The sequence below is a fragment of the Lactuca sativa genome, chromosome 1 (genome assembly GCF_002870075.4).
Source record: "Lactuca sativa cultivar Salinas chromosome 1, Lsat_Salinas_v11, whole genome shotgun sequence".
NCBI lineage: Eukaryota > Viridiplantae > Streptophyta > Magnoliopsida > Asterales > Asteraceae > Lactuca > Lactuca sativa.
This window is the reverse complement of record NC_056623.2, coordinates 122,016,865-122,043,687: the sequence shown is the minus strand read 5'-3', so window position 1 is coordinate 122,043,687 and position 26,823 is coordinate 122,016,865. Positions and strand designations below refer to the sequence as shown.

The 26,823-nt window shown below is 36.9% G+C and overlaps 2 protein-coding genes across 2 annotated transcripts; one reads left to right on the top strand and one right to left on the bottom strand.

The window, feature by feature from the left end:
• The first annotated feature begins 7,829 nt into the window (after positions 1-7,829).
• LOC111880148 (serine/threonine-protein phosphatase PP2A-2 catalytic subunit) lies at positions 7,830-12,542 on the top strand. Its single transcript, XM_023876548.3, has 11 exons — positions 7,830-8,127; positions 8,744-8,800; positions 8,937-9,020; positions 9,183-9,254; positions 9,694-9,765; positions 9,893-9,933; positions 10,065-10,131; positions 11,033-11,224; positions 11,874-11,963; positions 12,049-12,156; positions 12,235-12,542. The coding sequence occupies exons 1-11, from the start codon at positions 8,038-8,040 to the stop codon at positions 12,298-12,300; spliced, it is 939 nt and encodes a 312-aa protein (XP_023732316.1). The 5' UTR covers positions 7,830-8,037; the 3' UTR covers positions 12,301-12,542.
• A 3,619-nt stretch (positions 12,543-16,161) lies between these two features.
• Positions 16,162-16,946, bottom strand: LOC111880158 (uncharacterized). Its single transcript, XM_023876562.3, has one exon. The coding sequence runs from the start codon at positions 16,873-16,875 to the stop codon at positions 16,489-16,491; it is 387 nt and encodes a 128-aa protein (XP_023732330.1). The 5' UTR covers positions 16,876-16,946; the 3' UTR covers positions 16,162-16,488.
• Between the last annotated feature and the right edge of the window lie 9,877 nt (positions 16,947-26,823).

Below are 26,823 nucleotides of genomic sequence, written 5' to 3'. Positions count from 1 at the left end.
GCAAATCTGTGTATTTAGTGGGTGCATGGCAACGACTCGGCGAGTAGTTCATGTGACTCGGCGAGTCTGTTCGCGAGTCTCCGAGTTTGTCCCCTTTTCGTAGTGTCGAGTGAGCAGTGAGTCACGGGGTGTGACTCAGTGAGTCGGAAGCTGAACTCATCTATGGAGGAACTTGGCGAGTCAATGCCCTGACTCGGCGAGTTCAAGGCAATCTCCTTAGATCAAGAACAGACTCGGCGAGTTGTTCATACAACTCGGCGAGTCGCAGCATAAGTGTTCTTCGGATGAAGATGGACTCGGTGAGCTGTTCATACAACTCGGCGAGTAAGATGAAGGACTTGAATATCAGTTTAGAAGGAGAACTCGTCGAGTCGTCGCCTAACTCGACGAGTAGAAACGGGATTCAGTACAATCGTTTGGGTAGGGACTCGGCGAGTCGGGTCAACTGAAAGTTGACTCTGACTTTGACTTAGGGCATGATCAGGGGTAAAATGGTCATTTTACCCAAAGAACAGTTAGCAGTGTTTGATTGAGTATGTTGTGGGAATTGCAGCCGGAGGATTTCTGGAGCAGCAGCAGCAGCAGTAGACAGTCAGTTCCCGATCAGATCAGCAGCTACTTCGAGGTGAGTTACCTTCTAGTAGCGGTGGATCTACAGTTTTGGTTTCAGGTACCTCCTCAGCAAGGGGGAAGGAGCCAGCGCGGTAGCGTCATGTCACACACATACACTCTCTTGTTTCCGCAGTTACGAGTTTATTTTGGGATTGATACTCTGATATTTGATTGATCGAATGTTGTGGTTTTCAACCTAGTTTTCGATGTGAAATGGTTTAATCAAACAATGTTTTAACTATTGATGCGTTTATGTAATGTTTTATAACGAAATTTTTGGACGTGAAAATTGGGTTGTTACATATATATATATATATATATATATATATATATATATATATATATATATATATATATATGTAGAATATCAAAGGTCATATGTAACCCTAATCCATATACATTAGCCCATGATTCATCCATTTGATTTGGATAAACACTTCATGGATTAACCCATAAGCCCAATCACAAACCAAACAATGGATCATTAGCCCAACTCAATTATAAATTATAAATAACCTTTTACTCAAATATCCATCTATCAAATTGTTCTGGTGAAGGCAACCCGAAATGGATCATGCTACTATCGGCTCAAGTATATACCAATTATAGTTATAAGCTTAGACACCTTTTCCAACAATTTGTAACTTTCCCGATGTATTTCCAGAAGACCTTCCAGTAATACCCCCCGTACGCCAGGTCGAGTTCAGAATCGATTTGATCCCTGGAGCCACCCCCGTAGCCAAATCACCATACCGTTTAGCATCGGATGAAATACAGGATTTGTCTAGTCAACTGAATGAACTGCTGAGCAAAGGACTCATCAAACCAAGCTTATCACCTTGGGGAGCGCCGGTCTTGTTCGTGAAGAAAAAGGACAGATCATTCTGCATGTGCATAGACTATCAAGAACTGAACAAACTCACTATCAAAAACTGTTATCCCTTACCCCGAATCGATGACCTATTTCATCAACTGCAAAGATCGAGCTACTTCTAAAAGATCGATCTAAGGTCGGGGTATCATCAACTGCGAATCCAGAAGGGAGATATTGCTAAAATGACATTCTGAACACGCTACGGTCACTACGAGTTTGTAGTGATGCCCTTCGGTCTAACTAATACGCCATCGGTGTTTATGGACCTAATGAACCATGCGTGCCGACCTTACATGGATAAATTTGTGATAGTACTCATCAATGACATACTAATCTATTCACGAAGTAAGGAGGAATATAGTCAGCACCTATGACAATTCTTGGAGACGTTAAGGGCAGAGGAACTGTATGCGAAATTCTCGAAATGTGAATTCTGGATTCGAAGGGTAGACTTCTTGAGACACGTTGTCAGCAAGGAAGGAATACATGTGGACCCTTCCACGGTCAAGGCAATTGAAAGTTGGGCAACACCAAGAACACCGATAGAGATACGCCAGTATTTGGGCCTTGCTGGCAACTACCAGAGATTCATACAAAACTTCTTGAAGATCGCAAAGCCGCTCACTACCTTGACTCATAAGGGAGTGACTTTCAGCTGGGAGGACAAACAAGAAACTGCCTTCCAAACTCTTAAATAATCCCTATGCAGTACTCCAATCTTGTCTCCCCAGAAGGGACCGAAGATTTTATGGTCTGCTATGATGCATCCAAGCAGGGCCTCAGATGCGTGCTCATGCAATGAGGGAAGGTCATTGCTTATGCCTCAAGACAACTCAAGGCTCATGAGATCAATTACACCACACACGACCTCAAACTAGGAGCAGTGGTGTTCACCCTAAAGATCTAGAGACACTACCTTTACGGCACAAAGTGCACCATCTTCACAAACTATAAGAGCCTTCAACATATTCTAAATCAAAAGGAGCTCAACATGAGACAACGATGTTGGGTAGAACTGCTAAATGACTATGAATGCGATATTCGTTATCATCCGGGCAAGGCCAACGTAGTAGCAGATGCCCTAAGTCGGAAAGAACACTTAGGCCGCCGTGTAAAATCATTAACCATGACCATTCATTCACACCTGTCCACACATCTCAAGGAGGCGCAACTAGAAGCCTTGAAACCGAAGAACATCGTAGGTGAGGCCTTGCAGGGAATGGATAAAAACCTCAAAGTCAAGGATGACAAAGCTCGTTACTTCATGGATCGAATTTGGACACCGAGATTCGGTGGGTACATAGACATTGTCATGAACAAGGTCCACAAAACCAAATAATCCATTCATCTCGGTTCAGACAAGATGTATCTGGACCTCAAGAAACTTTATTGGTGGCCAAACATGAAGACAAAAATCGCTACCTATGTGAGCAAGTTCCTGAATTGTGCCAAGGTTAAGGTGGAATACCAAAAGCCCTCGGGTTTTATCTAGAAACCGGAAATACCCGAGTGGAAAGTGGGAGCGGATAACCATGGACTTCATAACCAAGCTTCCTAAGACAACGGGTGGACTTAACATCATCTGGGTGATCTTTGACAGGTTAACCAAATCCACACACTTCCTACCAATAAAAGAGACCGACGAGATGTAGAAGCTAACAAGGACGTACATTAAAAGAAATTGTACGACTACATGGGGGGTGCTAATATCCATCATCTCCGATAGAGATAGTAGTTTCACCTCACGGTTTTGGAAATCCCTACAGAAGTCCTTGGGGATCAAACTCGACATGAGTACAACTTATCAACCTCAAACTGGCGAGCAAAGCGAGATAACCATACATACACTGGAAGACATGTTGAGAGCATGTGTGATACACTTTGGTAAATCCTGGGATACCTACTTACCACTTATTGAATTCTCCTACAATAACAATTATCACACTAGCATAAGAGTCACGCCATTCGAAGCTCTTTATGGGCGCAAGTGCAGATCACCTCTGTGCTGGGATGAAGTGGGTGACATGCAGCTAGCAAGAGGGCAAGTGCCTAATAGCGCTCTTACTGGCCCAGAGATCATACGAGAAACCACAGAGAATATCATTCAAATCTGTGCATGATTAAAAGCATCTCGAGATCGGCAGAAGAGTTATGCAGATAAGCGAAGAAAACCCTTGGAGTTCTAGGTTGGTGACCGTGTACTGTTGAAGGTCTCACCCTGGAAGGGAACAATATGAGAAGCTGAATCCAAGGTATATTAGGCTATTCGAGATCCTTGCTAGAATCGGACCGTTGGCTTACAAACTTCGACTACCACAAGAACTCAGTAACGTACACCTAGGCCTGGCAATGGAGCGGGTTTTGAACCTGATCCGATCCAAACCCTTAATAATTATATGGGTTTGGAGCATAGTTTTTGATCCGTTTACCCGTTAATGACCCGTACCCGTTAACCCTTTTATTAAAAGGGTCGGGTATGGATCATCACTGATCCGCTCCGTTTATAACCTGCCCCGTATAAATTTTAGAATTATGAATTTATATTTTATACAACCTAAATTTTACTTTTAATTCTAATCGAAAGTCCAAAGAGAAAAGACCAAAGACTAAACTGTTTTTACATAGGAATCGAGGACTCGACTTCTAGACTTTCAGTATTCTAGAAAGAAATATGATGTCATTGCATTTATATTTCATCAGCTAAACAGTCATTTATCAATCAGAAGAAAGTTTGAAATTGTTATTTTTTATCAATGCAATCAACGGTCAAAAACCTATCAAAAGTTACTACGAAAATGACTTTAAATTCAATCGAAAGCCCTTGAGTATGTAATTTGTTATTTAAGTTGACATTTATTTTATTTAATAAATGTTATTTTGAGGTTTAAGTAAAATGTGTTTGATTATTCAAAACACTTACGGGTTACGGGGCGGGTATGGATATCTGTTGATTCGGTGGATATGGGTATGTGTTTGATTTTTCAAAACCCTGCGGGTTACGGAGCGGGTTTGGATCGGAATTTCAAATGTGTTAAACGGGTTTGGATCAAGGTTGATTCGCTCCAAACCCGCCCCATTGCCAGGTCTACGTACACCCTACCTTCCACGTATCCAACCTGAATAAGTGTTTGCCCAACGAGACTCTTGTAATCCCACTCGATGAAATCGAGGTAAACGAGCGTCTACACTTTGTAGAGGAACCTATGGAAATCATGGACCGGTAGGTCAAAAGGACGAAACAAAGCCGCATACCCATAGTGAAGGTCCGATAGAACACCAAGCGAGGACCTGAATTCACCTGGGAATGAGAAGATCAAATGAAACAGAAGTACCCACATATCTTCACTAGCCCATGAGTACCCACTCTTGAACTAATTTCGGGACGAAATTCCCTCTAACGGGGGATGATGTGACAACTGCCAATTCCGGATCCAACTGAAGTCAAACGAACCAACAAGAGTTAAGTAAAGTTAACAATTCAGCGACTTAAGACTCAAAACACTTGGGATTTCGGTTAGTGCATGAACTGAAATCACCATGGGACTTCAGTTGGCACATGAGCCGAAATCACCATGTGATCTCGGCTGGAACATGGATCGAAATCACAAGGTGATCTCGGTTGGTGCTAGACCTAAATCACATGTGATTTCAGTGGCCCTATGATGGTTTTCAGTGAGAAGAAGAAGAAAAAAGGGTTGATTTTGTGAGTTGAAGTTTCATCTTTTCCAATACATAATAATACCAAGCATGTATCAAAGCATTTATCCAACAGATAACAAAGTAAATATCCCATCACCCTTCCCTCTTTAACTAGGGACGAGATCATCCATAAATCCCCACCATTTCCACTTCTCCTTCTGTTGACTCCATGTTCTCTCAAAAATCAAGTCCAAGACTTCCAAGTGAAAATTCTCCAAGTTGATTTCTAGAATTTTGGTAAGTAGTTCTTGATTATCTAGTGTTTTTTCACACTTTTACACTAGTTTCATCTTATTTACACACATTAATATGTGTTAAAACTCTTAGGAAAATATCATATTCAAAGAGGTCATCAACCACTTCTAATTGTTCTAGGCATAAATATCTTCATCATCATATATTCAACAAACCATACTCATACTCAAGGTGAGTTCATACCCCCACATTTTTGAGTTTTTCATGTTTTAGGGGGGATGAATACAAGTAAAAATTTGGTTTATCACACAAATACTTGCTTGTTTCATCTCTATGTTAAATATAAACCATTATTTGCATGAAATATGGTTATCACTAGTTCTTAGACAATTATTTGTGATATATTAGTTTTGAAATGCTAAGATAACAAAATCAAAACAAAAAACTATGTTATATAATCATAAGAAAAGTTATGATTACAAAACTACAAGGATTTTGAGACTTTTTACCAACATATAGTTTTTCTAACAAAAAGGGTTATATTCTAGTTATTTCACCATTTTGTGGGTTACAATCCAAAAATATGATATTATGACCATACATTTTGAAACTAGACAAGATAACTACTACACATTTATATAAATGATTATATAAATAGTCTCAATAAACAAACATGATAAATTATAATTGGTATATTTTGGGAGTCACAAACGCTACACTATCATTACGGAAGAAACATATAATTATATAAAGGTATAATTATTTTTACACTATGTAACCACTATGAAGAGTAATTCATTCATTTACAAGAAAAATGGGTTTTCAGTTCACGTAAACCGATTGATACAATTTTGTGAAACATTTAGCTTCACTATACCTACCAGATTACACATTAAGTCCTGAATTATAACCAGAGTCTCTTGTAGGGAGAGCGTGACACTTATGTATAGATCTATACGTGATTGACAACTCACAACCGAGCTGTTAGCTACAGTTAGAGCGGCCAGTCTAGGATGAAAAATGTCATAACATTCCGACGCATGAAGAACATCGTAGCAGACCAACTAGTCATTAGCATGGTTATGATAACTCACATGAGGTATTAACAAAACATTTGGTTTACGAGGTTAACATACATTCACATGGTTTTATATAAAGATAAAACTTCATAACACTATTTTCCTACTACAACATTACTTACATCTTTAGTCTTGGGTTTAAGACTTATAGTTCATTTCTAAAGAAAATATTGGATTTTCTGGAAGCACACTTTATCATTTTTACAAAAGAAAAAGCCACTGATTTCTCATATAAAAATGCTTATGAACTCACAAACTTAATTGTTGACACTTTTCAAAATCACTTGTATTCTCAGTAAATCAGTAAACATGTAATCAAAGAGTTTTTGGAAGATGGAGCGTCGTCGCGTCACGCTATTTATTTTTGCTATACATATTTGATATCGAACAAACAATGTTTTGAGTATAATGTAAACTTTTAAATTATCAATATGATGGTTGTATGTGACAACTAATTAGGGCTTCAATTCTTTTAGATTGGGGATTTCCTAACGTTCTTAGATGGAGGAATGGATGAAGGGGAAAAGAATAAGGATGCCGTGGGGTGGGGTGGGGCTAGGTGAGCCATTTTCTTTTTTAAATAACAAAAATAATAATTAAACTAAAAAAATTGAGAGCAAAAAAGTAATTCCATATAGGTTTAACTAGAAATTTTAATTAATCAAAAGGATCAACAGTGAGACAAATTTAAAACTAAAAGAACAATTGATGTGCAATGTTAGCTCCAAAAGGATTATCCATGCAATTTTTTTTGATAAAAATTATTTTAAGGACAAATAGAAAAGCTTAAGGATCATTTATGAAACTTTATAAAAAATATGTATAGGTGACCGATTTGGCAGATGATATTTTCAAATTTCATGGATGTAGGTTAAAAAAAAAAATTCTTTTTGCTTAAATTTTGAAAAATCAGAAAAATCATATTACCCATATTGATCAATACAACCTTGAACATTCTCGAGGATCATTATACCTTAAAATCTGAACTTTTCATATAGGCTAAAATTGATTTGATTTCTTTCTACATTGTCTAGAAAACTTTAACTTTTGGTCCATACAAATATCTCCCAAACAAACACACACAAATAAATTGCCATAAATAAATTATTCACCCCTTATAGACATACCAACTTTAGCAAAATTTATTTATAAAACATGAGAAACGAAAAAAAACATGATTTTCACTATGTTAACAGTATTTTAACTGTTTAATTGGGATGCAAAATATGTTAGTCGTGACATGTATACTTTTCTGACTTTCCACTATTATCTACTAAAAATAGTTTACTTTAAATGAAAGTTGAAAGGGTCTAAAATGTCAAAATGTAAAGAGCTCAAGGGTTCGTTTAATATTTTTTCAGAAAAGCTAAACAGGAATCCATAAATCGATCTCGGCAGTTTTCGAGGGTTTTTTCTCCTCCGTCTTCATCGTCATCGTCTTCATCACTCCCTCTGTAATATCAAATATCTGGATTTTATTCAGCTTCAGATAATCTCAGTCGATCGAAGGATTCTTTTATTAGAATCCCTGTTTGTGTGTGTATATATGCACAAAAATATATATACACATACAACAAGATGAATGTGGAGCTGGCTTCTAACACCCATGGGAATCTGGACGAGCAGATTTCACAGCTCATGGAGTGCAAACCCTTAACCGAACCTGAGGTTTTCTTTCTCATCCTTAATTTTGCTTGATTTGCATTTTAGGGTTTCTGTGATTTGAATTACATGTTCATCGTAATTCTTGGTTTTTTACAACTTAGTCTATGTGGTTTTTGATGGATCTGAGCTCTTTAAACTCGCAAAAGGTTTTGATTGAATAGAATATCGTGTCAAGTGTGTTTCTTTTTGGATAAATTGGGGTATTCTTATTCACTAGTCGATCTGTTTTCTTGACTCGTATCTTTTGGCTACCAAATTTATAAAGCGATTTATCAATATTACGGAAGAAAATCACACCTTCTACTTCAAAATAGTAGTTTTCTACTTCAAAATTAAAATACTACTGTAAACTCTTAAGCAGCACAGATTCTATGGATGGAATAATTCTATCTAGTTTTCAAAACAATCAACAATAATTTGCATCAGAAAACTCCTGGAATTTGCAAGGATAACTTGTTATCTACTTTTCAGCATATGCTGTTATTGTTAAGTTATCCTATATAGTATCTCAATTAATCCATAGTATACTCTTGGGTGTTTCTGAAAGAATCAGACTAGTACTTAATGTAATATCAACTCTATAAAAAGAAAATGAACTTTTAGATATTTGTTGATGTAGGTTAGGACATTATGTGAGAAGGCGAAAGAGATACTAATGGATGAAAGCAACGTTCAGGTATGATTTTTCTTTCACTTTTGCATGATTTCTTCATCTTTTCTCTACCTCAAGTTCTTCATACATCTTTTCTTATACAAATATAGTTTTCATGAAATGGTAAGTTAAAGTTTACAGTGATATCTTTTATGTGCAGCCTGTAAGAAGCCCTGTTACTATCTGTGGTGACATTCATGGACAATTCCATGATCTTGCTGAACTTTTTCGTATTGGAGGAAAGGTATTCTATTTTCACATCTGTTTTGTTTCATTTCAAGTTGGATTTAAGTTATTAAACTTTGGATTGTTATATATTCTAGATTATACTTTTGTTCTTGTTACATTACATCATACATGATTACAAATTTGCTATACATTGATATCATTTGTTATGTCATGACAGTGTCCAGATACAAATTACTTGTTTATGGGTGATTATGTGGATCGAGGGTATTATTCTGTTGAAACTGTCACTGTAAGTGGATCTCAAATCAAACCTTTTCAATGTATCTTTTTTTTGTGTGTAAACATATGTTTCTGAGATTTATGTTTGTTTTAACTAATGAGTCTGTGAAATACATAAAGAATCTGGTTTGTTTTACTATGAAGGATATAATGAATGAAGTAGCAAGCAATTTATATTTATTGATTTGTTTATTATATCATTCTACTTCCATTTCTTTCTATTAAAGTTAAAAAAATCTATCCACTTATAGCAATATCTTCCAAAATCTAAATACAAAGCAGTTTTCACTTCTATAATTGGATAGATTTTTCAAAATATGATGTCCTCATAAAGAAAATCGAAACCCTACTATAAATTTTAATGTAATATTATATAAGTGGTTTTCTTAACACTAATATTTCTCCTTTTATTGGTGAAGTCTACTTTTTTAACATGTTTTTTTATTCAGCTCTTGGTGGCTCTGAAAGTAAGGTACCCTCAAAGAATTACAATTTTAAGAGGGAATCATGAAAGTCGACAGGTACTTTATAAATTATTCATATCAATAAATATAATTCCATAAAAAATTGATGATAGTGAGTTCTATTGAATAAATGTTTCAAGTGTATATGTGAGTTATATAAATAAACATTTTTCTTTATGTGCAGATTACTCAAGTCTATGGGTTTTATGATGAATGCCTTCGAAAGTAAGTTTCTTCCATTTATTAACATAAACTTTTTATAACACAAAAAAAACCCTTTTTTACACTTTATGGTTTATCCTTGTTGAATCTTTTCATTCTTATATTATTTTTGAACACAATTTATTGATTTACAGGTATGGCAATGCGAATGTTTGGAAAACATTTACTGATCTTTTCGATTATTTCCCACTCACTGCATTGGTTAGTATCAATATCAAATATATTAATTTTAACATTTATATCAATATTGTTAGACAAAATTTCACAAATTGTCCTTATGGCTTTCAGTTTTTCCCTAAAATAGTCCTTATGAAACTTTTTTTTGTGTTAATGGTCCCTTTGTTTGCTTTAAAGGGACAATTCATGCAAAAAAGGTTTCATAAGGTCTATTTTAGGGAAAGAAAATGAAAACCATAAGGACCATTTGTGAAATTTTGTCATATTGTTATGTAGTAAAACTACTAATTAAGGCTGTGTTTGGCACGCTACAACTAGCTTATTTTTCGAGCTTTTTTAAGTTGTCGTGTTTCGCAAGCCAAGAAATAGCTTGTAAGCTAGCTTTTTAAAAAGCTACTTAAACTAGCTTTTTTAAAATTTTCCAAATATACCCATTAATTAATTATAGAATCACATTCTTTTAAATGTCTTTTTATGTATTTCAGCTAGCTTTTTGGCTAGTTTTACCAAACTCCATATTTTATCAACTACCTTTTCAGCTATCAGCTGGCTTTTTATTTAACAGCTAGTACGCTAAACATAGCCTTAGGCTATGTTTGGTGTACTAGTTGGCAGCTGAAAAGCTAGCTGGTAGCTAAAAAGCTAGCTGATAAAATATGGAGTTTGGTAAAACTAGCCAAAAAGCTAGCTGAAATACATAAAAAGACATTTAAAAGAATGTGATTCTATAATTAATTAATGGGTATATTTGGAAAATTTTAAAAAAGCTAGTTTAAGTAGCTTTTTAAAAAGCTAGCTTACAAGCTATTTCTTGGCTTGCGAAACACGACAACTTAAAAAAGCTGAAAAAATAAGGTAGCTAAGTTTGGGATTGTTAAATTGTTTGATATTGATATTGATATTGGTTGGTTTGTTTGATTTAAAGGTTGAATCAGAGATATTTTGTCTTCATGGAGGATTATCACCTTCAATTGAAACTCTTGATAGTATAAGAAATTTTGATCGTGTTCAAGAGGTCCCACATGAAGGTCCAATGTGTGACCTTCTTTGGTCTGACCCTGATGACCGTTGTGGTTGGGGCATTTCACCTCGTGGGGCCGGTTACACTTTTGGCCAGGTATTATTTTTAATTTTATAATTTTTGACTAATTAATTTTTTATATCATTTATCAAGACAATCAAAGTGACACCAATATTATATATAAAAAAACATATGAACCATCTAATAGGGTTAATCTCATAAGTCATAAAAGATCTTAAACTTTTAAACTGTTTCTGAAAAACCCCTCAAGTTTTTTAGTTTTTTCCGAAAAAACCTTCACATTGGGCAAGTTTTTTCGGAAAAAAATGACTAAAAGGGTCAGATCAGAAAAATAAAAAAACACAAGGTCTTTTTCAGGCAAAAAAATAAATTTGAGGTTTATAATCCGGAAAAAACACAAAATATAAGGTCTTTTATGAGATTAACCCTTTTTTTTAACTGCATAAAATGGTATGTGATGAAACCTAATAGAATAAATTTTAAAGTTTAAATTGTTAATAAGCTTTTGAAAATGAGAATAAATTTTAAATTGTTAAAATAAGCTTTTGAAAAGGTTTATGAAGATAGGTTTTTGTTAAATAAAGGTTGACATGACAAAAGTAACTCTTTACAAGCATTGAACATAAAATAATAAAAAATTAGTAATAGTAGTATCTTTAGTCTTTAAATTGATTATGTTATTATATAATATATATAATAATAATATTAAATAATTTGTTTCCAGGATATTTCAGAGCAATTTAACCACACCAACAACCTAAAGCTTATTGCTCGAGCCCATCAACTGGTGATGGAAGGATTCAACTGGGGACATGTAATTTTACTTTTAATTAAAAAATGTTTTTATTTTTATTTTTTATTTTAATAAAAAATTAAAAATGCTGAATTTTGGATGACAGGATCAAAAGGTGGTGACTATCTTTAGTGCACCAAATTATTGTTACAGATGTGGGAATATGGCTTCTATCTTGGAGGTTGATGATTGCAAGGGTCACACATTTATCCAGGTTTGTTTGCATTGGAATGGAATCACCAATTCCAATTCCATTGGATTCCAATTAATGATTTGAATTTGATATTTGCAGTTTGAACCTGCTCCTAGGAGAGGGGAACCTGATGTAACCAGAAGGACACCCGATTACTTCCTTTAAACTCAACTCTCACTAATGCTCGTACTCATGGAATGGTTGAGGGTATTATGGTCTTTTGCTACAGTGGCATTATCTAAAGGTTTTGATTGATATGATAGAAACTAGAAAGGGGTTGGTTGTGGTTGTGTAGTTGTACATCAGACATGTTTTGTCATTCCAACATTCTAACCTAGGATTATGCCACTGTCATGTCAAATGTCTGAGGATGTGATGTAATCTATATTATATGATTATTTTGTTTTTTTTTTTTTTTTTTTTTTTTTTGGTGTGTGTGTGTATGTGTATATTGAATCGGCCTTGTTTTGTGTTCGCTTTGCATTGTTTTCTTTAAAAAATTTGTGTGGGCTCTTAGGCTTTAAAGATGGTAATGTGAGTGAAGTCGTGAACAAAGGCTTTTTAGGTGTATGATTTAATGATGATTGGGGAGGGGTATTCACGTCATTTGCACAGATGAAAGATGAAAAGTCAAGAGCAAGTTTATTTCCCACTCTTGAGTAAACAGTTTTAGTTTTTGTTTCATTAACATTGGTTCTGTGGAAGTCAAATGCAATACAGTCAAGGGTAAATGTCATTGTAACCCAACCAACTTTTGGGTTTTGGTTTAAAGTGTACTTGCTGTATTTTTTAGTACTCTAGGTCATTAAACTTGTGTGTTCTGTTAATTATACCAATAATATACTCTTTTATCTGTTTTTATCGGTTACCCTTCTTATCCCACTCTTCGATCTTTTCTCATAGTCGCACAAAATAACACCCTCTTAACCTTCACTTCTCGAATTTCAGGTGATAATTTCTTTTTCTGAATTTCTAGGATGGGATGGTGGGGTTGTGATTGCTAAATTAAGAACAGGTTAGGGGGTATTGATGGTGGTTGCTAGATATAAGGATGAAGATGGGTCTCGAAGGTATTTGATGGTGACTGGAAGGAGGAATAAGGGAGGTATTTTGGTGGGTGTGAAGGTTGTTAGGAGAGAGTTGGTGTTGGTCGGAGGTATAAGCTGGCTGATGGTGGTGGTATTAGTGATGTTTTGGTGCTCGATAGTCGTTGATATGATGAATATAAGGGTGGAGAAGGGTTGACTGTTATTAAGGAATAAGGTTGGTTCGTGGTAGTAGAAGGTGGTATGGGGTCAAGGGTGGAAGAATGGCTGTGGCTGGAATGGTGAACGATGGCTAGATTGGAGAAATAAGGGTGGTTGATGGTGGTCGGGTTGGGTGATGAAGAGAATAATCAAAATTCTCTTTGAGATTGTAAGGCTGCATCTTTATCCAGAAAATTTCTCCAAAAAGAGTTGAAGTCAACAAAACTTTTACATTAAATTCATGGTTGTAACCGGTAAATCTGGACAAAAATACATTGTTCGTACAATTAACAGGTCACATATAAGTCTAATGACCTAGACTACTAAATAAAATATATTAAGTACCTTTTAAACCAAAACCTAATAGTTGGTTAGGTTACAGTGACATCTACTCTACAATCAAGTGTACATGTGTATGTCTTGAATGTTGTATCAACTTATCAATTTGCAGATATATTTATAAAAAGATTCTCATAGTTATTTCTAGATTTTCGGAACAGTTTTAGCAAACGTGAACCTTCCACTCAAATTGATGAGTGTTAAATATTGTAAATTGTTTCTGATTTTCATATCAAGTATAATCTAGGGTCTATTATGTAAATAATATATATGTTCCATCAACTTATCAGTTTGTAGATATATTTACAAAGGGACTTTAAACAATTATTTGTAGAGTTTCTAAAGAGTTTAAACATACATGAACATTTTATTCAAAGGGACTTTAAACAATTATTTGTAGAGTTTCGAAAGAGTTTAAACATACATGAACATTTTATTCAAACTGAAGGGGCATGTTCAATATTGTAAATTGCTTCTTCTTTTTCATATCATGTATAGTCAATGGTCTTTTATGTAAATATTGTATCTTTACTGTATTATTTACAGGAATGAAATACATAACAAATTCTAACGGGTATTTTCGCAATCAAACATACGATTGAAAGTTGTAAGGTTTATAGTTGTTAAACTCAAGCCAATGCATCATTTATCTTGTTATGAGGATTTTGTCAGTCACCTCTTTTATGTTGGTTAGTATTCAAATAATAATAATAGACATGAGAGTATTTGATCGTATATTTATTGAATGCTCGAATGATATTACTAATAGATAATCTAATTGTATGAGTTGAATTATTGAATGATATTTTTAAGATATATAATATGTTATTAAGAAGTTAAAAACAACAATAAATTTGAGAGTAAACTCATTTCACAAGTTTCCGCTCTGTCTTATTCCATTAGATCAACGATCCTTATATAGAAATTATTTTATATACATTACATATGACTAACTATTGTTAGCAGATTACATTTCATCTGCAATATTCTAGACTTGACATATACCTAACAAACTTTTAACTAGTACCATGCACATATTGGATGAATAGTAAGGTGTTGTTTGTTTTAAAAAAATATATTTTTCAGACTACTTTTTGCTGTACGACGCACCACAGACGCACCACTTGCTCTCTTGCAACAATTGTTTTTTTGGAAGGCTTCAGACTGCAAAACATCTGCGTATTCTGTACGGCACAACACTTGATCTGCCTTTTCAAGCCCCTTCAGCTTTCGTTTTTTCTAAGTGATTTTTTTAAGAAATTTGGTATAACTTATTTTTTCTTAAACTTTGATTTTTATTTATTTATTTATTTATTTTTATTTTTTTTGATTTATGGATTTGATACAATTTAATTTTATAGATTTCATAATTTGTTATAACCTAATTTAAAAAAAAACTTTGATTTGTTAATTTTTTTTACCGTTTCTGTTACTAATATTTTCAGTTTCGGTTGCATTTTTTAACCTATGTAATTCTTTTACGAACTTTGTAGACATTGTTTGTAATATTTTCTTAATTTTTTTATTTTCTTTTTTATTTTTTTTAAAATTAGTTGTTTTCTAGAATAAAACTGATAGTTTCTTTTATATTTTTTAATTTTTTTTAGAAATTTTATATTTTTGTTTTTTTACATGTTTTTTTTAGTATTGTTTCAATGTTTTAAGAGTAGAATTATTAAAATTTTGGAATTGAGAATTATTTTCAGTTTATAAAATTAGTTTATTTAAATTTCAGTTTACTGCAATAACAGATGTTAAAAAACAAACATGCTTTTTATTAGAGACTGCAACCATTTGATCCACATCTTTTATTGCTGCAGACTTTAGGAATTTTCGCTTCGAAAAAAACAGCACCTAAGTGTCCAACATGTAATGGTAAATGTAAAAAATGTAATAATTGTATGTCAATAATCATAAGTGATGCATAGTTTATGATACTATTCATCATTGATACTAGTTAAAAGTTTGTTAGGTATATGTAAATTCTAAAATATAGCATATGAAATGTAATGATACTAGTTAAAAGTTTGTTAGGTATATGTCAATTCTAATATATATATATATATATATATATATATATATATATATATATATATATATATATATATATATATATATATATATATATATATATATATATATATATATATATATATATATATATATATCGTTGATCTCATGGAATAATATGGAGAGAACTTGTGCAATGATTTACTTTCAAATTTATTTGTTGAAGTTTTTAGCTTCTGACCCCCGGGCCCACACACACAATATATCTGAGCAATATGGTGTCTAATGAATCTTTATCTTGTAAACTAGCATTTGTTTGTTTTTTTCCCGATTTAAGACAGATATAAAAGACTCATGTAACGTGTACAACTGTTACCAAGACAAATGTGATGGGCTCATCATATGTTACATGTTAGTTATACTTCAACAGTTCGACTCATTTCTACCTAATGCAAGCAAAAAACAAATCTTTCCTAAATGTCAACGTGCTTTGTCTGTATGTATATATAGATAAGCCCATACATTAATATGTAAAGTAGTATTTATCGTATAGCAGGAACGAGTTCAAAAATTGCATGGTCCATTATATGGACCTACAAATCTACAAAAGACTTGTGCATAATAAAGCCACTCAAAACATTATTTATCTTATGCACAATCATTTATATACTACATTCCTTTAATAAGATATGTTTGTATCAAAAACATATATAGATCGAGGATAGAAAAACGTCATCCCACCTTGATCATTAGTATGTCACATGGTAAGCTGAAGAACACGCTTTTTTCTAGATCCTCCTTTGATCTTAATCATATGTCCCCACATTTTGGCACAACGACTCACCATTTTCTTCAGATTTACCCCATCAACTTCCTTTTCATGTTGTTTCACCACCAACTGAAGTTGATTGTCTTCCTCCGTGAAATATTCCTCAAGTGAGCTTCTGCATTCAGCATCCTCTTCCTTTTCACTGATAATTTCTATGAACTTTTTCCCCTTCTGCTTTCCAACTTGTTTGTCTTCATCATCGTCATTCAAAGCACTCACTTTCTCTCCAAAGAGTGCTCTTGAATGTGGTTTTCGGGTTCTTCTTGACATGGTTATGTCATAATGGGGCTTGTTTGGATTGGATTCGTTTCCCATTTGGGGTAGAAAAGTTTGCTTATCAGGAGCTCACAATTGCCAAGGGAAGAAATAAACCGAAGGAATATAATTTTGAGGTTATTAGTTGGGATGCTTAGTAATGAATTTATGCAAATTTTGTGGTCATCAAACCTCTGGTTGGTGATCAATTTTGTCAAGTCCATTCTAATGGTAAGATGTCTTACTTGCTAACAGCGAATGTTAATTACCTACCAAAGTTGAAGGAAAGTTACAGGACATTGTTGAACCAAGGTGAAGCGTCACATATATATATATATATATATATATATATATATATATATATATATATATATATATATATATATATATATATATATATATATATATATATATATATATATATATAGTCAAAGATCAAATAAGAAGAAAATTTTTGGTAGGAAGGTAAGAAGTTTTTTTTCTACATATTTTTTTCGCGAACAAACAAAATGAATCATTAGATGATTCATTTGTAAGATGATTCACAAGAAAAAATTCTCAAAAAAACATCTCGATAATTCATTTATACAATGATTTTGTTGTTATTCTCTAAAATTGTCATAAAAGTGAATTTTTTCTTAATTTAGTTAAAAATAAATCATAAAGATGTTTTTTTTGGAAATTTTTTCTTGTGAATCATCTTACAAATGAATCATCTAGTGATTCATTTATTTTGTTCGTCAAAAAAATATGTAGAAAAAAAACTTCTTACCATCCTACAAAAAAAAATTTCTTACCGGATCTATATCCTATATATATATATATATATATATATATATATATATATATATATATATATATATATATATATATATATATATATATATATATATATATATATATGTGACAACCCGACACTTTTTCACTGAGCAATCAATCCATATATCTATAATTCATTTGAAGTTAGCATCTTTTAATAGTATATTGGGTCCGCGTGAGTGCTTTAGGCTTAGTATATCATAGATATGGACCTTAGGAAGGGTTGGGAAGGGTGTTGCATCGAAAAATCCAGCCAAACACACCAAGAGAGGTGTGTGCGGCCGCACACTAGTGTGTGCGGCCAGGCCAACCGCACACCCAGCAGCAAACCCCCCCAGCCTCACACTCTACCCTATATAAAGTGGAGGACCCCCTTCCATTCATTCTTGGCTGCATCCTTTCTCTTTCTATACTTTCTCTCTTTAGAAAACCACCCAAGAACACCTAGAAGGCCTCCAAAACGTGAAGAAGACCATCATTTTGCTTGTCATAGAGGTAAAACACTTGAATCCAAGCCTCAAACTCATAATGTTCTTCATGTTCTTCATCCTATGAAGGAGTGCGGCTGCACACCTTCATCAGGTGGCCGCACACACTCATAATACCCTCCAAAGTGAGAGTAAGGCCACAAAAATCGACACATGGGACTCAAACAAGGAGTGTACGGCCGCACACCCCTATGTACGGCCGCACACACACCCTGTACGGCCGCACACTCTAGAGTGCAACCTCACACACAAGCCTGGCCGCATTCCCCAGCTGCACACTCATCTTTATGGCCATACACACACCCTAACACCCATATTTGGCCTTAAACTTGTAAAGATCACTGAGTATAGAACACAAGACACTTAGTCCTAGTGATTTCAATCCCTTAGAACGATTTTCCATCATGTTTAGTCATGAAACACCCTAGATCTAACATATATATATATATATATATATATATATATATATATATATATATGTGTGTGTGTGTGTGTGTGTGTGTGTGTGTGTTACCATACGATTTATAGGGGCTACTTGCGTACAGAACATCCGTTGATTCTCGGCACTAATACGAATCGCATACTCGAACCCTACAATAACAGTGAGTTCATACCCCTTAATGAACCTTTTCAACTGTTTTTACATGTTTTAGGGGGGGGGGGATACAAGTATAATGCTACAAGTTTTATTATCAAATCATATGTGATTGATAACTTACCATTTAAAAAGGGACTTTTCTGTACTTTTAGATTCTTGACGATATAAAGGTTTTTAATTAATTACCAAATGCATTTCAACATAAAATTGTTAGTAAACTGTTTTCGAACTATGTTTAAATTACTTTTCTTATAAAAATATATCTACATTAATATATTTATATAAGTAAGACTTGAAGGACTTAGGACCGTTAGCTCGCCTTACTTCCTGTTCTTGTTTGATGTGGTCTTAGGGTACCTATTATCCGTCCGACTGTCGTTGATTTCTTAGTTATATATCATGTATATTGGTGTTAGATATGAAAGTCTTCATTTTATTCAATCCCTTTGTTATACCACTGCCGGAAACCCTACACTCTAAGTTAACTATAATAGGTATAGTTAAGACTACTACTCGTTACCTCTACTACTATACTCACTATAACAGTTATTATTACAAGTTAGTACATGTATAAGAGAACACACTATGAACTATACAAAAGACTACCATACTATAATACCGAAGAATACACGAATCCAGAGTATAACACACTATCCCTCTATAAGACACACCACTACGCTTACACTATGTGACCAGGGCTTTCCGAAAGGAAGGCATCACTACACGTATAGATCTATACGGGACATACACTATTACATCCCGACTGCTAGCTACACTCCGAGTCGACTAGGCTCAGGGGTGGCACTACATCACTACACTAAGCATGACTGGGAAGGTCATCGGGTTCTCTATTATCACTTCAGTCTGGTCACCTGAAGGGTTACACCTTCAACCTACATATTACACTAAGACTTAAGTCTAAGCTAACATCCCGAAGTAAGTAATTATCTATTACTAATGGAAGTTTGCACCACTACTACTGTTAACAGGCATAACTTTCCCTCACTTGTGTTACTCACTTGAGATTTATTACTGTACTTTTACAACTGAAGGTTTTCAATGATAATACTTACACACAACTCGAAGGATTTAACTTACAAAGTACTTTTCTGGAAAATATAGGATTTTCTAGGGATTTCTACTACTTGTAAACATAAATTGCAGTTTTTATACTATAAGTTTTTTTATAAAAATTGTATACATCAACGACACTAAATTCTTATGAACTCACCAGCTTTATGCTGATACTCGTTTTCAAAATAACTTGTATCCTTAGGTCAAAGATAGACAGGTACAGGTGCAACATTTTGGAGAAGATGGAGCATACAAGAACCATCTCTTATTTTTGATATACTTTTGGTGTCTATTGAAACTTTACAAGAACACGCTTGTAATTAAATTCACTATGTAAATGATATGGTTGTTGTCTCTTGTTTTTACTATTATGCAATTGTTATGATACTGTACATGACGTCCTCCACCCCGGAACGTATTCCACCATTATCGGTTTTGGGGTGTGACAGATTGGTATCAGAGCATTGTTTATAGTGAATCAAGTATATCAACCTATAAAAGATATATACTTCTAAAACACTCTGACCAGGAATATATACTTCTAAATACTAAAAGATTTAATTAAGTATATATATATATATATATATATATATATATATATATATATATATATATATACACACTCACTACTACAGAAGGGCCAGTTTCACACTAGAATAGAACAAAAGTATTAAGACTGTTGGACAACACAATTGGGCTTAGAGACATAGTCACATCTGGGGGGATGTAGCCTGATCAACTACATTTTCCTAGGAGTGACTAGCATGTGCCTAAGATTAATTGTGGTGTTGCAACAAGTCTAAAACTTACCAACACTACCACAATAACGTTAGAACAAGAATACTATAGGAGTATTATGTGCCTATAAAATATACATATGTGAGAACTAAAAAGGTCGTTACTAGTAGAGCAATAGTTGCTAAGTGGATACTTTCCGGTTATCTGTGATTAAGGCGTTATAGACTTAGAATCTGTGATCTTTGCTTTACTTCCTGTTCCTTGTTTGGTTGTGGATTTAGAGTTAGGGTCACTTATTCGACGGAATATCCTGTCTCGATCACATCCTGTCTCGATCACATGTAATTAGTATGAATTATGCAAGTATTGGTCTAACTCGTGACGATCACCTTATAAGTATCTTAGATTAGTACGTCTATTAACCTTCCTTTCCACTTTCTCGCGTAGATAGCATGGCTAGTTTTCACCTTCCCGGCGATCCGTACTACCCAAACCGGGGCAATGGAGGAGGGATCGATGAGGAGTCAGTTGATGATCACTAGATCCCTCTGGATGATCACCGAGCAGAAGGCTTTTCGGATAGCTCCGACTCCGAACCAGAAGTTAACAACCTACCCCCGGAAGCTCCGAACCCCAACCCCCGTCCGACATTTCAGGGTCCCACTCCCATGTGGGCAATATCCCTGGACCGATGGAGCAAGGAGCAGGGCCATCCTTTACCTTACAATGGGGACCGAAGCTTCTACAACATAAGCGAGGGAGGATCAGCGGACCGAGTTCTGCCCATCATGGTCCGAAGGATTGCCAGGAATGTCGAGCAGGGTCAAGCAACCATTGGCCGAGTTGTAGAAGTGGATGCCAACTCGAATCTCAACACTGTTCGCATCCGCCAACTTGAAGAAGCTATGGATAGGACAAGGAGGACCAATGAGGCTCTGCAGCAACAGCTAGCTGCATCCTGAGCCGAAGTTAGGGAACTCCGAGCACGTCAAAGGGCTCATGAACGACATCTTCAGGAAGTTATGCATCAACTAGCTGATCTGAGGGTTCGCCCAACGAGTAACCGTCGCCTGTAGAAGATGTCTAAATATCTCACTCTTTTGCTTAAGGACTAGCCTTTCCTTTCTATGCTCAGTAGAGCACTTCTCTGTAAACATTCCTAGCTTTGAAAGTACTCTAATTAGGCCTCTAGACTGCCAACATTTTCCTTATGGTTGATGTAAGACCTACTGTTAGGTCACTTTTCATGAACTTGCATTACATCATTAATACCAGTAAATTGGCAGTTGACTACTCTATTGCTATGACTCTCTTTCTGATCTTTGGATTATGTTGATTTAGTCCATAAAACACTCTTATCATACAAGCAATAGACCCTTACTATTGCTATCATTTATGTGAACTTTCAGTAAAAGATGCCTCCACGCAAGCGTCCAAACAGAGGAAGACTAGCAACTCAAACCCCTCCTCCACTACCTCCTCCTCCGCAGTTCGATCCAGTGCTGTTTCAAACGGCTGTGACTGCAGCTGTGACGACATCCATGGCTCAAATGAACTATGGTGATGCGAGCGGTGGCAACTCTAGATTTGGTGAAGTCCATCAAAGAGTGTAGGGATGTACTTATAAGGACTTCATGAACTGCAAACGCACTTTCTTCGATGGGACCGGAGGAATTCTAGCATCGTCTCAGTGGTTTGAAAGAACTGAGGCTGTCTTCGAAATGTGATCATGCCTCGAGGAGAGCAAAATAAAGTTCGCTACTGCCACCCTCACTAACAGGGCCCTGACATGGTGGAACGGCCATGTCAATGCACTCTCTTTGGTAATAGCCAATGCTATGGGCTGGGACACACTGAAAGACCTCATGAGAAAGGAGTACTGCCCTAGGGGCGAAATTCAGAAACTTGAGGAGGAACTCAGGAACCTCAATATGAAAGGGACCGACATAACATCTTACACAGCCAGGTTTTGCGACTTGGCGGCTATGTGTCCCAACATGATCCCTTCGGAGAACAAGAAGGTCGAGCGATACATTTGGGGTTTAATGCCCCCGTATCGAGGAAACGTTCTAGCCTCACGCCCTACGACCTTTGACAGCGCCAAGGAATTGGCCCAGAGTTTAATCAATCATGAGGTTCTTCCACTCCCGCAACAGCAACTACAACTGCCACTGCACCACCCAAGTCAACTGACAAAAAGAGGAAGCATTGGGATAAGAAGAAGGGAAAGAAAACTCAGACCCCCTCCAAAGATCAACAAATTGTGTCTGTCCATGCTGCCACCACTCCTGCTACTTCTGCACCAACAAAAGCTTATGTTGGGAACCTGCGCAAGTGTCCCAAGTGCCCCTTCCACCACAACGGCCCCTGCCGTGAATTGCAATGCACTAACTGCGGTCGGAAGGGCCATACTGTCCGGTTTTGTAGAGCCCCACCCAAACCTATCACGCAAGTCCCCAGTTCGGGAGTGACCCAGACCTGTTATGGCTGCGGTGAAGCGGGCCATTTCAAGAAAAACTATCCGAAGGCCGGGAATGCTGGAGGAACAGGAAGACTACTCGCTATTGGCCACAACGAAGCAGTAGCGGATCCCACAGTAGTCATGGGTACGTTTCTTCTCAACAACTCTTATGCCTGTGTCCTATTCGATAGTGGTGCAGAAAGGAGCTTCATAAACCAAAACTTTAAAAACTTACTTAAACAATCCCCGCAACCACTAAAAGAAACATTCGTCGTAGAAATGGCTAACGGGATGACCGAAAGCTCTAATGAAATCTACATAGGTTGTACCCTCACGCTAGACGATCATTCATTCCCAATCGACCTTATACCAGTCTCGATCAAGAGTTTCGATGTCATTGTTGGCATGGACTGGCTGAGTCTTCATCGCGCCGATATCCTATGCTTCGACAAAGCCATTCGCCTAAATCCACCGAATCACGAAACTCTGTTGATCTATGGAGACAAACCCGGTACGAGGCTTCATATCATCTCAAGTATTCATGCCTAGAAATACTTGCGTAAAGAATATCGCGCCTTCCTTGCACACGTTGTTGACACTAGCCAGAAAGCGAGAGATCCAAAAGACATCCCCGTTGTATGCGATTTCCCTGACGTCTTCCCAGAGGACCTTCCAGGTTTACCTCCCAAACGTCAGGTTGAGTTCAGAATCGACCTAGTCTCAGGAGCTACCCCTGTAGCTAAGTCTGCCTATCGTTTAGCGCTTGCAGAGATGCAGGAATTGTCCGGCCAACTTAACGAACTACTCAACAAGGGCTTTATAAGACCAAGCTTCTCACCCTGGGGAGCTCCGGTCTTGTTCGTGAAGAAGAAGGACAGATCGTTCCGTATGTGCATCGATTATAGGAAACTCAACAAACTCACGGTCAAGAATCGCTACCCTCTTCCTCGTATAGACGACCTATTCGATCAACTTCAAGGGGCGAGTTACTTTTCCTAGATTGATCTTAGGTCCGGGTACCACCAGTTACGGGTGCTTGAGGAGGATGTTCCAAAGACAGCCTTCCGAACTCGTTACGGACACTACGAGTTCGTAGTGATGCCCTTTGGACTGACTAACGCATCCGCAGTGTTCATGGACTTGATGAATAGGGTGTGTCGTCCATACTTAGATCAGTTCGTTATCGTCTTTATCGATGATATACTCGTCTACTCCCGGAGCGAGGAAGAACACAGGAATCATCTACGACGCGTCCTAGAAACCCTACGATCAAAGAAGTTATATGCAAAGTTCTCTAAGTGCGAATTTTGGATCCAAAGAGTTGAATTCTTAGGACACGTGGTTAGTGAAGAAGGAATCCACGTGGAATCCTCCAAAATTAAAGCTATCGAGAACTGGTCAGCACCGAAGACGCCTACAGAAATTCGTCAATTTCTAGGCCTCGCTGGCTACTACCGCAAATTCATTCAAAACTTCTCTCGGATTGCGAAACCTCTCACCATGTTGACACAGAAGGGTGTAACATTTAACTGGGAAGAGAAACAGGAGAAGGCATTCCAGACCCTGAAGCGAGCTCTATGCACCGCACCGGTATTATCCCTTCCCGAAGGAACAGAAGACTTTGTGGTATACTGTGATGCGTCGAACCAAGGGCTCGGTTGTGTCTTGATGCAACGAGGTAAGGTCATCGCCTATGCCTCAAGACAGCTGAAGACACATGAGGTTAACTACACCACTCACGACCTCGAATTAGGGGCGGTAGTCTTCGCTCTAAAGATCTGGCGACATTACTTGTATGGAACAAAGAGTATAATATACACTGATCATAAAAGCCTCCAGCACATACTGAACCAGAAAGAGCTCAACATGAGACAACGGCGGTGGGTCGAACTACTCAATGATTACGACTGTGAGATTCGTTATCACCCGGGGAAAGCCAACGTGGTAGCAGACGCCCTAAGTAGAAAAGAGTATTCTGGTCGAGGAGCCAATTCGTTAACAATGACTATCCATTCACATCTATCTACACAGATTAAGGAGGCTCAGCTCGAAGCCTTAAAGCCTGAGAATGTGATGGGAGAGTCCCTGCGTGGAATGGATAAGAGTTTGGAGGTCAAGGGTGACGGAGCCTATTATCTTATGGATCGAATCTGGACTCCGCGCCACGGAGGTTTCAGAGACTTGGTCATGAAGGAAGCGCACAACACTCGATACTCCGTTCACCCAGGTTCAGACAAGATGTATCTAGATCTCAAAAAGCTTTACTGGTGGCCTAATATGAAAGCAGAAATTGCTACCTTCGTGAGTAAGTGCCTTACTTGCGCGAAGGTCAAGGTTGAATACCAGAAGCCATCAGGTCTCCTCCAACAACCGGAGATACCAGAATGGAAGTGGGAGTAGATCACCATGGATTTCATAACCAAGCTACCTAAGACAACAGGTGGGTTGGATACCATATGGATCATCGTCGACAGATTGACCAAGTCCGCGCACTTCCTACCCATCAAGGAAACAGACAAGATGGAGAAACTCACATGAACATACATTAAGGAAATAGTACGGCTGCATGGCGTCCCCATATCTATTATCTCGGATAGAGATAGTAGGTTTACTTCGAGATTTTGGCAATCACTACAAAAAGCATTAGGGACGAGGCTAGATATGAGTACAGCCTACCATCCGCAGACTGACGGACAAAGTGCCTGTCCGACGAGACTCTCGTCATTCCACTCGACGAGATAGAAGTCAACGAGAGCCGCAACTTCGTGGAACAGCCTCTGGAGATTATGGACCGAGAAGTAAAACAAACGAAACAAAGCCGCATCCCAATTGTGAAGGTTCGATGGAACGCCAAACGAGGACCGGAGTTCACTTGGGAGCGTGAGGATCAAATGAAACATAAATATCCTCATCTTTTTGCTTAGTTATCATGTAATAGCTTAGTTGATTAAAACTCTAATTTCGGGACGAAATTCTCCTAACGGGGGGAGAATGTGACAATCCGACACTTTTTCACTGAGCAATCGATCCATATATCTATAATTCATTTGAAGTTAGCATCTTTTAATAGTATATTGGGTCCGCGTGAGTGCTTTAGGCTTAGTATATCATAGATATGGACCTTAGGAAGGGTTGGGAAGGGTGTTGCAGCGCAAAATCCAGCCAAACACACCAAGAGAGGTGTGTGCGGCCAGGCCAGCCGCACACCCAACAGCAAACCCCCCCCAGCCTCACACTCTACCCTATATAAAGTGGAGGACCCCCTTCCATTCATTCTTGGATGCATCCTTTCTCTTTCTATACTTTCTCTCTCTAGAAAACCACCCAAGAACACCTAGAAGGCCTCCAAAACGTGAAGAACACCATCATTTAGCTTGTCATAGAGGTAAAACACTTGAATCCAAGCCTCAAACTCATAATGTTCTTCATGTTCTTCATCCTATGAAGGAGTGCGGCCGCAAACCTTCATCAGGTGGCCGCACACACTCATAATACCCTCCAAAGTGAGAGTAAGGCCACAAAAATCGACACATCGGACTCAAACAAGGAGTGTATGGCCGCACACCCCTGTGTAAAGCCGCACACACACCCTGTACGGCCGCACACTCTAGTGTGCAGCCTCACACACAAGCCTGGCCGCATTCCGCAGCTGCACACTCATCTTTATGGCCATACACACACCCTAACACCCATATTTGGCCTTAAACTTGTAAAGATCACTGAGTATAGAACACAAGACACTTAGTCCTAGTGATTTCAATCCCTTAGAACGATTTTCCATCATGTTTAATCATGAAACACCCTAGATCTAAGATATATATATATATATA

Excerpts from the sequence above, each read along its gene's own strand:
- LOC111880158 (XM_023876562.3), bottom strand. The coding sequence starts at position 16,875 with ATGGGAAACGAATCCAATCCAAACAAGCCCCATTATGACATAACCATG.
- LOC111880148 (XM_023876548.3), top strand. The coding sequence starts at position 8,038 with ATGAATGTGGAGCTGGCTTCTAACACCCATGGGAATCTGGACGAGCAG. Across the intron at positions 9,021-9,182 it reads TTTTTCGTATTGGAGGAAAG|TGTCCAGATACAAATTACTT; the intron begins GTATTCTATTTT and ends ATGTCATGACAG. Across the intron at positions 10,132-11,032 it reads ATTTCCCACTCACTGCATTG|GTTGAATCAGAGATATTTTG; the intron begins GTTAGTATCAAT and ends TTTGATTTAAAG.